Raw genomic sequence first — 16,606 nt, 5'->3', positions numbered from 1 at the left:
GTTGCTTCGCAGTGGAATATACTTGCCTCCTTCTTTGATGGGTCGTGTCATCACGGTGAAGTTTAAACACTCAGGCTGACACCAGCTCTCAAATGTCTCTGGTTTAACAGAGAATAAAAACCACACGGGAACAGCTTGGCGTAAAACCCCTTTAAAACCAGTAGGTGGAAGGTGCGTAATTGTTGCGTTCAATGAGCGGGACAGAAAAACGCATTTCCAGATTTTCATACGAGAACGTATGAATATGCATGAGAAAGCAACCAAGCCCTAAAACTGACACCTTTAATAATAGTGGCCAAGGTGAACCACAGAATGACTTGATACGAACCGTGCAACCTTATCCCGTGTAGGTCCTGTGTCCGCAGTCCTTTTCTTCTATTGGTTGTAAGGCCGATGATCAACATCTTATTTGTGCTCCAGTGACTCTGCGGGCACACCACCTGACTGTGGTGTAGTGTGTCCGTATTGCACATTTTAGAGCATGGCTCTGGCAAGTGAAGGGCATTGTTTCGACGTGTCAGAGGGGAGTATTAGGGCCCACTTGGCTCTGAACTTGAATAACCCCATAAACCTCTGGAAATATAAACATATAGCGTTACTATATTGTAAGAAGAAACTCTTATTAAATATAAACCATTAAAATGACTTACGCTTTTATGTAGCATTTTTGGTGATATGGCTCGTTGTTCAGGGCAGCACAGGCTGGCGGGACTCAAAACAATGAGGAAAAAATGTCTAGTCCAAAGTCCAGGTGTGGCTAATGACACCGATAGTGATAATAGCCATTTGATTTAAAGTTTTTTGATCTAATGTTGAATATTCTGAGTGCTTTTCTTTTTTCCTTTAATAATTTATATCTTTAAAGTATCACTTGATGCTAGAGTTTTCAGCTTTTAGCAACAGCACTAATGCTAACGTCAAATAAGCTAGCAAGCCTGCTAGCGAACTGAGGTTCCCCTTCTCTCTGGGGCAGTTTCTGTATGCCAGATGTGGTTATAAAGGGGTTATAAAGGGGTTAAACATGCTTTCAGAAATATTTTCTGCCTTAATTATAGACCAGTTTCTATGTTTTATTTGTGTTTTTTACCATGGAAGACAAGCCAGATAACTTAAGAGGAAAGATGATCATTACTCTACAAAGCGCAGGTTTTGAAAGTGATTGAGGGAATCCTCTGGATCTATAAAACTTTTACACACCAATGTGAAACGGCATCATTATTCATCCGGTGAACTTGGAGTTGATCAATCTGAGATAATATGTTTATTAGGGAAGTTTATTCTCAATGGAGGAATTGTAGGCCATTATTATTGTTGATTGTGCAGATGTATTGTACTGCCATTTATTTAACAAAATATGTTTCCTATAGTGAGTTTTGAATTGTATAGATTAGTTCAAACCTGATAACATTAATAAAAATTAGTCAAATGTTCCTAAAAAAATCAAGATAATTTTGATAAAGCATTCCATTATTGGTTGTAGTTTAATACATTTAAGTGTCTAAATTAGTGAAGCTTTTTTTCTACTCATCAATAGATAACCCACCTATATGAAATACTTAATTCATAACACTTTGTTTCATAAATTACATCTACATCACACTCATCTTTGAGCACACGCATTGTTAGATTTAGGGGAAACTAATGAAAGAAACATTCTTGGGTAAAACAACATAACTCAGCTTAACTTACTTTAATTGCACAACACCAAAATCAAACATTTTGGTGTTTGATTTTGGAGAAACTCTTTTTAAAGTTTCTCTTTAAAAAGAGAGTGTATGACGTGAGAAATAAATATGAAAGTTGAATGTTCATTAGCAAACCTGACAGCTTAATTCTCATCCAACTAGTGGCTTATTTAATACAGCAAAATCATTGTAATAAACAGCCCTTGTTTTGTGTCTTTCAGCCAGAACACATGTCTGACATCATTCCCAGAGCTAAACATGGCTTACAAGACGAGTCTAACGCAGCCTTTCGTGTTCTAGTTTCAAGTTGGAAATCCAGTGAGATTTGCTAATTGTTGTGCTTAATGACCAGACTATCTATTATTAGCAGTGTGTCCAACCGGGACTCCATCAAAGTTCAGGTTGTTAACGTCATATGCTGTGGTACGTTTGCTTAATTTTACATAAATGTGTAAAAGATTTCAAATTACTTTCACCTTGCTCGTATTCTCAACATTAATTTAATGTCTCCGTGTTCAAAATCCAAAGTGAGGAGCCACCAAGATTTCTGACAAAATTAATCATGTTAATTTTACAATAACATAATATTGTAATAATATTAGCATTTTTATCCTAATCTGCTACCAATTTATTAGTAGTAAGTAGATCTTAGGGTTAATATTGTTCCCCAGTTCCAAGTGATTTTTAAAAAAAAGTTTTCTAAACTTTCCACAGATCTAATAAAAACAGGATAATTTATATGTCCATCTTAAATTATGCTGGGGGTAAAAAAAACTGCATAAATCAGAGACTGAATAAAAATGGATTAAAGATGGATTTGTGACAGATGATATGGATTATGACCAATTTATTCATAAATATTAAAACAGCAGCATGGCAGTGCTTCAGCCGTGTCTCCCTCTTTCCTGTAAATATCCTGGTGGGCTTAGCTGGAAGGGGGCCTCAAATTACATTTTGCTTGGGGCCCTACAGAACCTGAGACCAGCCCTGCTGACAGACCACTTTCTTCATTCAAATTGTATAAGAAGAAAAATAATGTTTTTTTCAGGCTAATTTGGCTTTTAGGAACATTTGTTTAATAGATATTCTGTAAGGAAATGCAGCTCATTCAGTCCACCAATGAGTATCTAGATCTCCATCTGGTGGTCACACACTCTCACTCTAAGAACTAGGAATTATGGGTAAAAAAAAAAAAAAGCACTCTTGCCTCATCCACCGTGTAACCAACACAGGGAGTTAATGTCCAAATATTGCGTGTCACTGAACATTATACAACTGTTGCCATGGTAATTATTCATGTAGACCCTGTTCTACGCATCCTTTCCTTTTTTCCTTTCCAGTGTCCAGGAAACGCTGGACCTCTCTGCCTGTTTCCAGCATGCAGGGAGAGCGGTGGGGGAATTAAAGTGACACAGTGATGGAATAACGTGAAAGTAAAGCAGAGCAGCTCACAAGGGTGAAATCTTTAAAGGGGGAGTAACCCATTAATAGACGAGAATCACCGAGGCTCAGGGTCTTTGCAGACTTTTCTATCAACCTGGAGGAAAATGTGAATATAAGATACAAAAAATATATATATAATAAAAATCCCAAAAATCACTGGGCAGGGTTCTGACTGGATGTTTTTGTTTTCTTGCTCTCCATTCCTTTGTGAGACACAGATGGACAAGCAGCTGATGCAGGAGGCAGCTTCCCTCTCTGCGCACTCATGCTAGGACCCGAAGGCATCTTGAAATAGAAATTCAGAGGAGGAGGAGGACAGAAAGGAGGGAGAGAGAGTGGAGGGGACATGAGAGAGAGCATTGCTATGCCAGGCTCAATACCTAGCATGGCTGTACAGAAGAAACAGAGTGTCGTCCCTCCATCGCAGGGACCACTTTCTACGTCCACCATCGACAACCAGAGGGTCGGACACAGACCCGAAGGAACACGAGGTCAGTGTCCTTTATCCTAAAATAGCATTTTGGTAGATTTAGATCAAGAACATGATCTAAATCCAAACAAAAAATGACTAAACCACAAGCAGAGAATCACAGTTGAATGATCTGACCTGAGCAAGAACACCTGGATGTCTAACTCTCACAGAAATGTGTAAATGTGCATTTTTCTCTTGATTCTGTTTTGTATTTCCATTTTGCTCGTGTTTGTTGCGTTAATGGGCGCTTGTCAGGTGCTCGCCTTTTAAACGCTGCCTCTTTAATAATGGTTTCTTTTATTTAGTGCTCAGCCTGAGGCCAGCATGTTTTAACAGCTTGTTCAAGCTGATGTTTTCAGGCTTCTAGATCCATGACATATCACATGTTCAACTGGGACATTTCTGTTTACAGACGAGGGATAACCAGGATAGGAGGGTAAAAGAAAAGAAAAGAAAAATCTGTATTAGAAAATGTAAAACAACAAATTTCTTGTTTTTTCCAAATTGAATTTTTCCCCCTTTCACTTATTTACAGAGAATGGCTCTTATTTCAAACCGAGTCCTCCACAGACGAAGAAAACAACCTGCTCTGCCAACAAGTCCGTCCAAATCTGCAACGCTACCCTACGGGCTTCTGCAGGTTAGTCACTGCAAAGCCAGCCCAAGGCATAAGCAAACTAAACCTATATACACTAGCCAGCTTGGTTCCTGTTTTGACCCTTTGCCCTTTTGCACCTTTATAATTTTGTCTGGGACAAACGAGACAACTCGAAACTTATTTATATCCACCTTTGAGACATTTTGTACCCACTTTGGCAACCAATGACTAAAGGAAAGTTTGCTTATCATCATCTCATTATCCGGAAAGAAATGTTGAGTAACCGCAGTGAATAATATCTAAAGTAGACGATAGAACGTTTTTAGAAAATATGAATTGGATTTAATCTGTGAGACTTATTCATATGTATGATTATTTCCACAATTCTTGAAATAAACGATAAAGTAAGCTGATTTTCAATTATTAAAGGATATGACGGGTATGAAATACGGATGCAGTGCATTCATTTAGTGCTTTCTAAACATTGAATTCAACAAATCCAATCAAAGCTTTGATAAGTGAAAATCTTCAAATAATAATTCAACACTGCTATTTCTGAGGCTTGTGTCTCAGCTGGGTTCATATTTAAAGCACAATGTAACATTTTGAAACAAATTGGGCTGCCAAAGCAAATTGATCTTGACCTTGAATCAACACTGTTGAACTCTTTTTTTTCCCCAAACTGATAATATATTAATTTGGAGTTTTACATCGTTTTCAGCTGTGTTTTCATGATTTATCATCGTCTAACAATTCATTTTATTTTACAGCTGGTAACGGGCTGAATATCGATGAACGGTTGAAAGCAGCGAGAGAAAGACGAGAGGAGCAGCAGAAGTTGCTCGGTGTGTGTGCATCACCGCCGCAGCGCATCCATTAATAAAATAAATAAATAAAAAAAACACAGAGCGAAACTACTTCTTCTGCTTAATTCCCTCTCAGTCTCCCGGGAGCTGAGCCGACTGGAGCGGGAGCAGCGAGCCAGGCGCTACTATGAACAACAACTACAGGAGCGGAGGAAGAAATTCCTGGAGCAAAGGCTTAAGGAGGAGAGGAGGCGAGCAGCCGTGGAGGAGAAACGCAAGCAGAGGCTGAGAGAGGAAAAGGTTAGCTTTAGCAGTAGACTTTTTTTTATTCGTACTTAATATTAATAAACACGGTTTCATTTTATTTTTCTGAGTTAAGGAGCGACATGAAACTGCCGTGCGCAGGACAATAGAGAAGAGCCAGAAGGCCCAGCAGCAGCTCAGTCAAAGCTCCAGAGGCAGGAAGCTCGTTAAAAACGGTATAAGAGATGCACGTACTTTCTCCTTTCTGTGTCTTCTAACGCCTTTTCTCTTAGAAAAAAAAAGTCTCTCGCAAGGCTGCAGGCTCTTGGAATGTCTTATCTGTTGCTTTTGCCCTACTTACAAACTTTACGCTGATCAATGCGCCAGCTCCACGTCGCCTGCCTCTGACGACGTGGGAGAGGAATCTGGTCAGTCGCCTCCTCACCCCTACATGCTCTTATCTGGCTAGAAGCAAGAGTGCTGCTTGTAGGTCCGGAGAAGAAGGTACTCTTCCGTCCACCAGAAGGTCTTTTCTGCTTTAATGCTTTGCAAATTTTTCTGAGCTGACCACCGCCGCTCTGTGTTTCTTCGTATATCATCTTTTTCCCCTCCCGCTCACATCGTCACGTTTCAACAAAAAAAATGCATTTTTTTTTTCTTATTTCCATTATTTTACACTGGCTCAGTTGTCCATGTTTGTCGTCGTGCAGCTTCATGCCAGCCGACGGCTGCCACCCCATCCTCCGCCATTATCACTCCCAAACTCCGACATCAGTCAGTTTCAGTCCACAGCAGGTCGCCTGCCTCACCTTCCTCCGCCAACAGCCAGCAACGACACATCAGTCCCGCACAGGTAAAATCCACCCACTGCTGACCAGTCCTAAATTTCTCTCCTATTCTAGTTTTCAGAGCTATGAACTTCAATGTTTTATTATTTGGAGTTTATGTGATAAATAAATGAACACAAAGTAGTGCACAATTGTGAAGTGGAAGGAAATTGTTTCATGGTTGGCAAAAATCTGTCAGAAATAACATTTTGAAAGGTGTGACACGCTTTGTATTCTAGTGTCCCGAAATAAAATCCAATGCAAATAAAAAAATAGAACAAAACAAAAATAGTCTTGTTGGTGGTGGCAGCATCATGATGGTGAGATAGTGGAGGAAAAGTTGTTAAAGACTTTGTCTGTCAGCAGACAAAAACATTGAACATGCTGCTAAATTTGAATAAATCCAAGCATATCTACATGTTAAAATGGCCTAGCCAAAGTTCAGACCTACATCCAACTGAGAATTTGCTGCTGAACTTGAAGTCCAACGTTCAGAAAAATGGGTAAAGATGTACAAAGTCCATAGAAACTATAAAAAAGGTTGTTGTACAACTTATTGATTTGGTGTCCAAATTACAGCTACACACCACACTTTTCAGATGTTTTGTTTAAAAAAAAACAAAAAAAAGAACGTGATTTTTCACTTTCACTATTTGTTGGCTCATAACATAAATGTTCAATGTGACACACTGAAGTTTGTAGTGGAAATGTGAAATAATTTAGGTAGTGGAAGTTTTGCTAACGTCTTCGGTTCGATGCAGATTCAAAAAGTAAGACAGGAAGCCAGGAAGAAGACCCCCAACAGCGGCTCTGCCAAAAGATCGCCTGCTGCTGGTGTTAACGGCGTGAAGTCGCCCACCTGCACTCAGAGCAGAACAGCCTCCCCGTCACCGGAGCGGTAGGTAAACGTCTCCGCCTCATGTTGGTGTTGCAGACGGAAGCTGATCCATCCCTCTGCTGTTCCATCCTGCAGGAGCCCCAGAAGATCAATCAGCAGACACTCCACCCCCCTGCACCTCGAGCTCCCAGCTGTTCCTGAGGAGGACGCTGCCGCTTACTTCTCTGCTGGCAACACCCGGCCCGTCAGCGCACCAGACAAAGGTCAACAGCAGACACAGAGTCATAAGCTGCCTGACGCACAGGTAGACGGCTTCACCGGGACAGCAGCAGATGGAAGTAAGTGGAAGAAATGTTTATTAAAAAAAAAAAAGTTTAGATGTTATAGTGGAAATGATTGTTTTGTTCTGACTATATGTCCTCATAAAGCCTCTCCTCTTTCAGATCCACAGCCTGCAGAGGTCATGCTCCGTCCGTCAGGGGGCACCACTGACCCGAAGGAGGCCTCGCGACTTCTGGCTGAAAAGAGGAGAGAGGCCCGCATGCAGCGGGAGAAAGAGGAGCAGGAGCGCCTGCAGCGAGAGGAAGCCGAAAGGTAAAAAGATAAAATAAATAAATAAAAATTACAGGTACAGGCTGGTAAAAACCAACGACAGTGTATTATGGCCATTTTACATAGAAAAAATAAAAGGATTAGTACATTTCTGCCAAAAAAATTTACAAGGTCTTTTTTCTAGAAAGAAGACCTTGGAAATTTGCTAGGAAAGAAAAAAAAGTATTCAGAAATTTTCTGGAAAAAAATCTTTGGAAACCAAGAAATACATTATTTCTGATTAATTTCAAAATTTTGTTTCGTTTTTTGGCAGAAATGTACTTCTTTTTTTGTTCCATATAAAATGACCCTAATATACTGTCATAAAAACAAGCCAGTTGTTCTATGCTGCACTTCGTGCAGAGGGTCTAGACCCTCGGCTATTGAGAAATGATTTCTTCCTGGAGGCGTGGATTCTGCTGAAGTTTTAAATTTTACCCGATCGCCAACGTTTGGCCACGAAGCACGTAATGCACTAGTTTGATGCTATGAAGCTTACCGGAAATTGCCTGAGCAGTAAACAATTATCCTCCACTGGAGAGAAAGAAATATCCAGCTGAACAAAGTGGCTGTTAATGTTAATTCAATATTTGGAAGTGTGGTCAACACCAGCTGGAGGGAATGTTAACGTCCTCTGCTGCTATGGCTAAAACTACAAGCAGACTACAATTCTGAAGAAGCGCAGGAAATCAGCCTCATCACTCGCAACTTTTCTCCTATTTGCTGATATACTCTGTTGAAATTTTACCGGAGGAATCCAAGTGAATGGGAGAAATCCCAGACGGAGCAATGAAGGGAGATTAGGATTGAGTGAAAGTAACCACTTCCACAATTTCACTACAACTTCTGTTCAGGCGGAGTCGTGAGGAACAGCAGCGCAGGAGGGCGGAGCAGCAGGCTCGACAGGAGGCAGAGGCCAGGCAACTCGTAGAGGAGAAGAAGAGGAGGGAGGAGGAGGAGCAAAGGAGAGCTGAAGAAGAGAGAGCTCAGGCAATGAGAGAGGCTGAACTTCTGCAGAAGCAGGTGCCCAGTAAACACATCATCTTACTATCCCAGGAGAAAAGCTCCCTGTACAGCAGGCATCGTTTTCATTTGTTTATCCGTGTCCGGATGTTGTTTGCACAGAGAGAGGAGGAACAGGCTGAAGAGCGAGCACGAGCCGAACAAATGAAGCAAGAGCGAGAGATCGCTGCACAGAAAGAGGAGGCAGAGCGCCAAGCAAGGAAAAAGGTTTGGAGACTTACTAAAACATTCATGCCCTTTGAACTTTTACACATTTTTTTTGCCATGTTGTAACTGCAAATAAAGCTGCTATGCTAAGATTTTCAGTTACAGGCCATCGCAAAGTAGTGCGTAATGGTGAATAATACATTGTAAAACACGCTTTTATAATCCCTTCCCTTTTGTAAGTTACCTTTGGAAGTGTTGGGAAAATCCGCTTCCCGTGTTAATAACATATCGAGTCTGTTCATCAGTCTCACTGCAGTAGATGTTCACCCCTGGGACAGACACCTGAGCCCGGGATGCTTTAATGTTTTAATGAATAAGAAACAGCAGATTAAATGGAAAACAGGATTTTAACACAATCGACGGTGATAACAACGTTTACCAACAACATCAGCATCACATTAACTTCTAATGTCACTAGAAGAAAGAGCTCTGGTCCAATGAGAAAACTTTTGTGCAACATTTCATGCGGGTGTGAAAGTAATCAATGAACATCACCCTGAACACACACTGTCTCCATAGTGACGCACGATGGTGGCAGCAGCATCATGCCGAGGACTTTTCTTCAGCGGGGATACAAAAGACGCAGAGAACCGGTCAGAGCAGCGAGGTCCAAAATGTTAGTCTGAGGACCAAAATTGTCAAGTTGAAACCACCTGGGGAATATTTCTGAATAAATATGTTGCACCTTATTGAATTTAACGAAATAAACTGATAGTTGTTGAAAAGGGATCAGTCAGACATTAAAAAAAGGATCCACGATTGCACACCTACGACACAACCCAGCATTTCCCAAAATGTTCGGTAGGGCTAGAAGATTTTTTCTTTTGCTGTGTTATTATTGGGTCAGTTAGTAGAAAATTAAGAAATACAGAAACCTGATTGATAAATATGGGGGGGGACATTTTCTGCCTCATTTTATTGTATTTTGGGATGATTGCATCTGTGAAAATGTTCCAAAATTTAAGAAAAGTGTCCGTCTGCATCAGCCTGCATGCGGTTTCTGCAGACGCTTTGCTAGCAGGCCAGACTGGCCTTTAGCTTCTGCTTCACCATTACTGACTACTTCGTTTTCTTATATCACACAAAATCTCAACCTTTTTTGTTTTGTCATGTGCTTCCTGCACATGACAAAACATGTGCATGTAGCAGGATTTTCTCTTTTGCAAGGCAACTGATATAAAAATAAAAATAAAAAAAAGTTGTTTTTGTTGCATTGTTGTCTTTTCCAGCGACTTGAGGAGATCATGCGGAGAACCAGAAGAACAGATTCACCAGATACGGTGAGATTTACTGATCAGCTCTTTTATTTATTTTTGATAAACAGTACACAGCCTCTGGCCTCTTGTGACGCACATCCAACATCGGCCCATGAAAAGGCTTTTCCGTCCCCGGCCTTGACTAAAAGCGTTTTGATATCTTTTTAATCACAGAAATCTGTGTCGGCGCGGACTCTACCGAAGGAAAATACACAGCCTCTGCACAATGGGACAATAGAGGACGCCGCCAAGACGCCGGTGGGGACTAAAACCGCTGCCCAGCTGGGGCTGGGCAACGAGGACGATGTGGTACCGGTGGTGGCCTTCAAGGAGCGCAGATCCCTCAGAGCACTCTCCGGCCTGGAGGAGATCCAGACCAAACAGAGAGCGGGTGAGGACGTAACGTCAAACCTCGTTTTAGTAACTTTGTACTTGGTGCTGATTGTCTGTCGTTTCTGACTCAGGATTCATCTCTACGAATGAAGATAAACATTTGTTTCTGGATGCGTTTTCTCTCTTCTGACCTTTCTTTGTCCCTTTTTTTAGAAGTCATCTGAGGTCGTCGTCCAGACGATTTTTCCCGCACAGCTACAGCACAGCCATCCTGCTTTCTATCAGCGCCTCGAAAGGAGCACGCAACAATACAGCTTCGCCTCTCAGCGAGGACGTCTTGCGGTAGCCGGTGGCACAAAAAAAAACAAAAAAAACACTCAAAGTTCTTGCATAATCATCTCTTTCCAGCAGGGTTCGAATCAAACAGGCTCAAAATGAGGCGTAGCTGTACTTTCTGCTGTTAGTTTGTTAGTGGATGCAGTTAGTCGGTTTGAATAATAGCTATTTAATCAATAAGAACTTGTCCAGGTTTTTTTTATTTTTTAGGTTGAACCTGATATTACTTACTGCTGACTCAGCACTTTTCCCTTTTTTTTTTTTCCTCAGTGGAACTCGAATAAATCGAGATGCAGTTGAGAGCTCAATGTCGCCGCATTGCAATATTAATCTTGAACTTTTGTAAAAATATAGCAATGGTATGTAAAAAGCTGCTACGACGATACGGTTTCCAAAGATGGGCCTTAATTTGGTGTGCGTGCCGTCTTAGAGGAGAGAATGCAACAATGCCTTTTTTTTTGTTTGTTTGTTTGCACTCACAGTTGCTTCGAATCAGAGAGCTGTAGGTTAAATGCTTTTTAAGCATAAAAATGCATAAAAATCGTGACTTAAACTTGATCCTATACCTTAAGTACTGTTCTAGACTATCACAGGTTAGCTTTATAAAAATGTTCAAATATATTAAAGCTGATGCCACTCCTCTGTCCTTTCCTTCTTTTTAAAGACAGATATGTAAAAAAAGCCAACCAAATATAAAAATGATTTTAGAAAAGAGCGGCATGTAAAAATAAAAAAAATCAAAGTTTTGCATCAAAGCAAACATCTTGTACTCTTTGTAAAAATACTGAGCAAGTCGAGGGTTAACCAGAAGATGGCAACGGAGGCTGAATCATTCATAGCAGCCGTCTCGTTTCCTCCGTCTCTGCGTGTCCCTGCGACAGCCGAGCCTCCAGCTGACCGTCGGTCACAGACGTTAAAAAGTCTCCGTCTGCAGAGGATCAGAGCAAACAGGTTATAAAATGCTCCTTATTCAAAAAGTCATTCTTTTAATTTCATATAAAACATAAAAATTTGTCTCTTTAAAAAGTGTTTATGCCCGTTGAATTTCTCCACATTTTGTCACATTGCAAACTTCGACAAAAGCCTTTAGAGAATTAATTATTTTATTTAGAGGTGTCATGTTAAACGGGATTAAATATGAAACCCAGTGACAGTCTTGAGACGCTTGCATGTAAGAATATCGTTTAGATCCATCACTTAAAATCCTACTGAAATGCTCTGACCATATCGGTTACAGCATGAAACTGAAATTCGTTTAATTTCTTCACAGACGGATGAAACAACAAAAAAACCCACAAACCATTCTTGAGTTTAGCTACAGCAGCAATGCCAAGCTGCTGGAACTTCACATCTTTCCTTTTGAGGAACAGCAACAAATATTTAGCCACCGTGCTGTAGTGAGGCCTCAGCAGCTGGAGGAAGCGTGCTGTGGAGGAGAGGAAGGAAAAAAAGCAACATTTGATATAGAAACGTACGGATATGGACGCGTGTGCTACTTTACCTGTCGGTTCAAACGCGTGCACGATGGCTGCAGAGTTGTACGACAGCTCAGGATTTCTCGTCTGTCCGGAAAGCTGCACCAGCCTCCAAACTTGCTCTGGTGATACTGAAGTGGACAACGTGGTCCTTAGCCCCTCTGAAACAGAGAAATTTCAAAAATACTGTGAAGACAAAAAGTGACAGTTACTTAAAAAAAAAAAAAGACAAAAGAACAACATTACCCCAGCTCATCAGGTGACGCAAACACAAAGTCACATGCAGCAAAGTCTCATCTGACAGGGAAGGAGACTCAAGTCCTCGGAGCAGCCCTGATAAGCACAGGCTCTCCGTCACAGCCTGGATAACGTTAACTGGATTCAGAGCCGGGGCATAAACAAACCATCGAAAGGTAAGCTGGAGGCGTACCTGCTCGTCCATGCAGGCACTGCAGAGGTCAGTGATGAGCTGGCAACTTTGTGAGATCAGAGCAGAGTTTGAGCTGGGACGATGGAGCAGCCGACCGACTTCCCTCAGCAGTCCTTCACTCATGAGGAGATCCTAAAAAAAAAAAAAAAGAGATTACAGGAAAGTCGAACATCTTTCTCTAAAAAACAAACTTTTCTACATTCTGTCACATTGCGACGATAGATTTTATCGTGTTTTATTGGGATTTTAGGCGACAGACCAACACAAAGTGGCTCCTAAACGTGAAGTAAAATAAACAAACGAAAATTTTTACAAATTAAAAACTGGCAAAGGATTTGATTAATTTTCATTCAGTTAAATTGTGTTGGTGCATCATGTAGAATCCCTATATAAACACTGGAGTTTGTGGTCGTAATGTGACAAAATGTAAAAAAAAAAAAGATTAGAGTACGAATGATTTTGTGGTGTTAACCAGTTTTGTAGCATTAGGCGATTGAGAAAAAACTCAGGTTACGAAATATGATAGAGTTCTAAGATATAGTACTCTATCATAACTATATGTTAGTGTTGTGGGGTCCATACACGGTTTGGTGGGTGTGCGGTCAGTGTGCACAGCAGCGTTAAAGCTGACTGCATCCATGCAGCGTTCGAACTTTTGAGCAGGGACTTCAGAGGCAACACACAGTTAAGCTCCATGAGATGTTCCTGGACCCGAACTGAGGATAAAAACAAGAAGCAGAATAAGATGCTTTATTTTAAAATAACGCCATGTACGAATGAATGTTACCATTCTTTGAAAGAGTTTGAAGGCATCTGCATGCTTGGGCTGCATTCTGACAAGAAAAAAAAGAAAAAAACCGATAAATTCATAACATATGGAAAAGTTACCATTCATTCCCCTCCCCCTATCAAGTTCTCAGTAACCTTTTCTACAGAAGAAGACATCAGCGTCAGAAGCGACTTGGACAAATAATGACCCCCAACGCTGAGCAACTTTGGGTGATGCTCTGGAGCGGCGGCAATGTTGCAAAGAGCTGTGCAGCTGTAAAACTGAACTTCTGACCTGGAGGACTGCAGCAAGAGGACCAAGACAGGGATGCCCCCTGCTTGACACAGAGTTCTTGTCGACCAATCTGAAAATAAATAAATAAAAATTGCGACTGCTGAAAGACCAGACGACTGGAGCTTTGGCTGACACCAGTAAGGTAGAATTAGGTTGTCCATCTTCCCATCAACTCCAGTTCTGATAGAAAACATCCCCACAGCATGATTCTGCTACTACTGTGTTTCATAGAGGGGAATTTGAAGATTTTTACCTGCAACCCATTCAAATCCATTTTGAATTTTGTGCAGTGACAAAATGCAAATGAATAATTCTGGGGGGTACGTGAACATTGACAAAATGGAGAGACAAACATACAACCTGAGTGAGTGAGATGTAACAGGGCCCACGCTGCATTTAGCTGTATCGCTGGATCGTAGGATTTAGCCAAAGCCAACAGAGGCATCACTCCGTCCACCAAAATAGAATCTCTGTTCGATTCTGAAGAAACATATAGAAATTATGATGAAAATACTTCAACTTTTTGATACAGTACGATGTAAAGTTTGTGTGACGACTTGCAGGATTCTTATAAGATCTACTGATGCACATTTGCACAACACAAATAAGAGTTTTAGAACATAAAACAACAACAACAAAAAGGTCTGTGCAAACCTGAGGACGCCAGCATGGCTACGCAGGCACAAGAGTGACACTGAGCCATCGGATCCCCCGACTGGAACAACTCCAACAGCGGCACCAACATCCCCGTCTCGATCACAGACTCTTTACAAACTGAAATCATGTTTATTCATTCATCAGTGCTTTAAAAATACCATGTTTTTCGGACTATAAGCCGCTACGTTTTCCCCACGTTTTGAACCACACGGCTTGTAGCCCGGTGCGGCTTTGCTGTGGATTTTTCTTCCACCACCAGGGGGCTCTTTAGCAGGAAGTGAATCATTCGAAGTCAAAATTGGAGATCAGAGAAGAAAGGGCTAATTTTCATTTAGAACAAGCACATGTTAGCAGCATTCACGGATTAAGACGGAGCCCTCTGCTGCGTCCTTATGGAAAACCGAGAGCGGCGGACATACCAGCGGGTTATATGTATGTTTCCAGTTTCTTTTTTTTTTTTCAAAAAAAATTAAATTGTAGTTGCGGCTTATACTATGGTGCGCTCTATAGTCCGGAAAATACGTAACTTTTTAAGCTATCTAGATAACAAAAAAAGTAACATTTTTAGAAACAAGTGTTACCATTCTTCTTAACTAGTAGATTAGCCAGGGCAAAGGAAGTAGTCTTCTGCACATCCAGGTCAGGGGACAAAAGAAGAGCCGTGATTGTTTCCACGAAGGCATCTGGTAAGGGAGATTTCACTGCAATAAACAACCCCAGGCAGGAAGAGGAAGATGTAAGAACTTACAGTCACAGTAAGAAGCAAGAACAATTTCTTTCACTTCTCAGAACTGACGTGGAGATTTAATTTCAGGACAATATCGAGTTATCTGATCCCTGCCTGATAAAAGCATTTTAGAGCTGTCTGTGATCATCAAAATACTATACTTCATTTCATAACAAAAAAGTTGCATTAAAACCGCACATAAACTCACTTTGAATCAGAAATTGCCAAAAAAAAGACATCTCAGCAAGATCTTTTCCATATGCCTGAGAAAGCACTGTTATCACTATAACTGAGAACTTGGAAAGCTTTAAAAGAGGACATAATTTTTTCTTCAACGTAAAGAGATGGACATGTGAATATTTAAGCTGGATGAGCTATATCAAAAATACAGTTGAACATTTGCATACTGGTCTTTTCCGTTAGGGTACTTATCTCCCGAGTGGGAATACGGCAAACAACGGTCACATTTTAACTACCCCTCGTCCGTACCGTCTGAAAATTGTTAAATGAAATTAAAGTCTTCACTCACAGTGGTGACTGATGTGCAGGTAATATATGGCTGCAGACATTTGCAGATCTGCATTTTGAGAGGCTGCAAGTTGGTTCAGTGCTTGGAGGCTTCTTTGATTGAAAACCTGAGTTTCATCATCTGAGAAAAGAAAAAAAAGAGTCATGAGTACAAATGCACCAAGCTAATTAAATAAAATGTTTTATTTAAATGGCCATTTCTCATACTAAGGTTAAAATAATCACATTATTGTCCTTATGAGTGACATTTAAAGTGTTTATTTTTGTTCATTTTATTAACAATGGCTAATAGCTAATAAAAATCCAGAAGTAGTAGCATTTTTCCTTCCACTCAACTTTCCATTTTTACAGAACTCTGACTAACTTGCTTATTTGGCAGCGAGCTTTTGTGGCCTACCTTCATTATTTATGTGATATTATTTTCTAAGAAAATAAATATTGCATTTTAACTGGCAGAAAGGCAACAAACAGAAATAAATGCTTCAAATACAGCACCATGTGAACCCATGAGTTAATCTTTTTTTAATTAATTGTTGAAATAAACTTTACAATAACATCCCAATTTACAAATTTACATTTTAAATTCAGCTACATTTTGACTGTCAATATATTGAAAGGACCAAATGACAGAAAGTAGGTGAAATTAAAATTTAATCACGATGGTGATGATCATATAATGTCTTAAACAAAGCACATCTATGCGCTTCTTTTTCACAACAGTTGTGTATCCTACCACACATGAGCTGCAATGATGATAAATCTTGAGCCATCCTTCGCTCAGGTGCATTCCCACAGCAGGTACATTGGAGAAGTTCTCCAAAAATTTCCTCCAGTTTGTACTTGAACTCCTCCCAAACTCTCCTCAGACGTGCAGCGAAGTCTCGGAGCAATCGGGAGCACCTGTCACACAGGTCGGAGGCCATAACTGCATAACAAAAGGTTATGCAGTTGGCGTTCCGAAATCATGCAATCTGCTTGACACGCCTTTCGGCGAGTCACGTGACCCTTGGAAGCTCATTTGTATAATTCTAATCCCGTTTCATTTAAGAGTTTTTGTTTGATTCTTTC

At 40.6% G+C, this 16,606-nt stretch overlaps 2 protein-coding genes across 4 annotated transcripts; one reads left to right on the top strand and one right to left on the bottom strand.

Annotated features, from left to right (window-relative positions):
* The first annotated feature begins 3,317 nt into the window (after nt 1–3,317).
* map7a (microtubule-associated protein 7a) lies at nt 3,318–11,300 on the top strand. Of its 2 annotated transcripts, XM_008399104.3 has the most exons (15): nt 3,318–3,619; nt 4,136–4,240; nt 4,969–5,043; nt 5,141–5,304; nt 5,384–5,483; nt 5,635–5,751; nt 5,934–6,100; nt 6,836–6,972; nt 7,048–7,250; nt 7,356–7,506; nt 8,358–8,526; nt 8,629–8,733; nt 9,963–10,013; nt 10,164–10,380; nt 10,536–11,300. In XM_008399104.3, exons 1-15 carry the CDS (start codon nt 3,475–3,477, stop codon nt 10,544–10,546), a joined length of 1,917 nt encoding a protein of 638 aa, XP_008397326.2. In that variant the 5' UTR covers nt 3,318–3,474; the 3' UTR covers nt 10,547–11,300. The 2 variants fall into 2 exon arrangements, with proteins under 2 accessions (XP_008397326.2, XP_017157925.2); XM_017302436.2 differs by lacking the exon at nt 5,635–5,751 and having other exon boundaries at nt 5,958–6,100.
* On the bottom strand, nt 10,893–16,513 carry LOC103458371 (uncharacterized). 2 transcript variants are annotated; one of them, XM_008399107.3, is made up of 13 exons: nt 16,272–16,508; nt 15,540–15,659; nt 14,865–14,984; nt 14,281–14,400; nt 13,987–14,106; nt 13,488–13,696; nt 13,351–13,396; nt 13,146–13,279; nt 12,564–12,695; nt 12,380–12,494; nt 12,160–12,294; nt 11,959–12,084; nt 10,893–11,586 (listed from the first exon to the last, which is right to left on the bottom strand). In XM_008399107.3, exons 1-13 carry the CDS (start codon nt 16,459–16,461, stop codon nt 11,492–11,494), a joined length of 1,662 nt encoding a protein of 553 aa, XP_008397329.1. In that variant the 5' UTR covers nt 16,462–16,508; the 3' UTR covers nt 10,893–11,491. The 2 variants fall into 2 exon arrangements, with proteins under 2 accessions (XP_008397329.1, XP_017157930.1); XM_017302441.2 differs by having other exon boundaries at nt 11,959–12,294; nt 16,272–16,513.
* Between the last annotated feature and the right edge of the window lie 93 nt (nt 16,514–16,606).

Source organism: Poecilia reticulata, chromosome 22, assembly GCF_904066995.2.
Source record: "Poecilia reticulata chromosome 22, P_reticulata-male-v2, whole genome shotgun sequence".
NCBI lineage: Eukaryota > Metazoa > Chordata > Actinopteri > Cyprinodontiformes > Poeciliidae > Poecilia > Poecilia reticulata.
Note: the sequence above shows the minus strand (reverse complement) of the source record. Positions and strands in the feature narration are given on the sequence as shown.

What these genes read in the sequence shown, in the direction of transcription:
- map7a (XM_008399104.3), top strand. Translation starts at nt 3,475, where the DNA reads ATGAGAGAGAGCATTGCTATGCCAGGCTCAATACCTAGCATGGCTGTA. An exon ending in TACCCTACGGGCTTCTGCAG is followed by an intron (nt 4,241 to 4,968) that starts GTTAGTCACTGC and finishes TTTATTTTACAG; the next exon opens with CTGGTAACGGGCTGAATATC. An exon ending in GAACAGATTCACCAGATACG is followed by an intron (nt 10,014 to 10,163) that starts GTGAGATTTACT and finishes TTTTAATCACAG; the next exon opens with AAATCTGTGTCGGCGCGGAC.
- LOC103458371 (XM_017302441.2), bottom strand. Translation starts at nt 16,461, where the DNA reads ATGGCCTCCGACCTGTGTGACAGGTGCTCCCGATTGCTCCGAGACTTC. An exon ending in TCTACTAGTTAAGAAGAATG is followed by an intron (nt 14,401 to 14,864) that starts GTAACACTTGTT and finishes ACATGATTTCAG; the next exon opens with TTTGTAAAGAGTCTGTGATC. An exon ending in GTTACATCTCACTCACTCAG is followed by an intron (nt 13,697 to 13,986) that starts GTTGTATGTTTG and finishes ATTTATTTTCAG; the next exon opens with ATTGGTCGACAAGAACTCTG.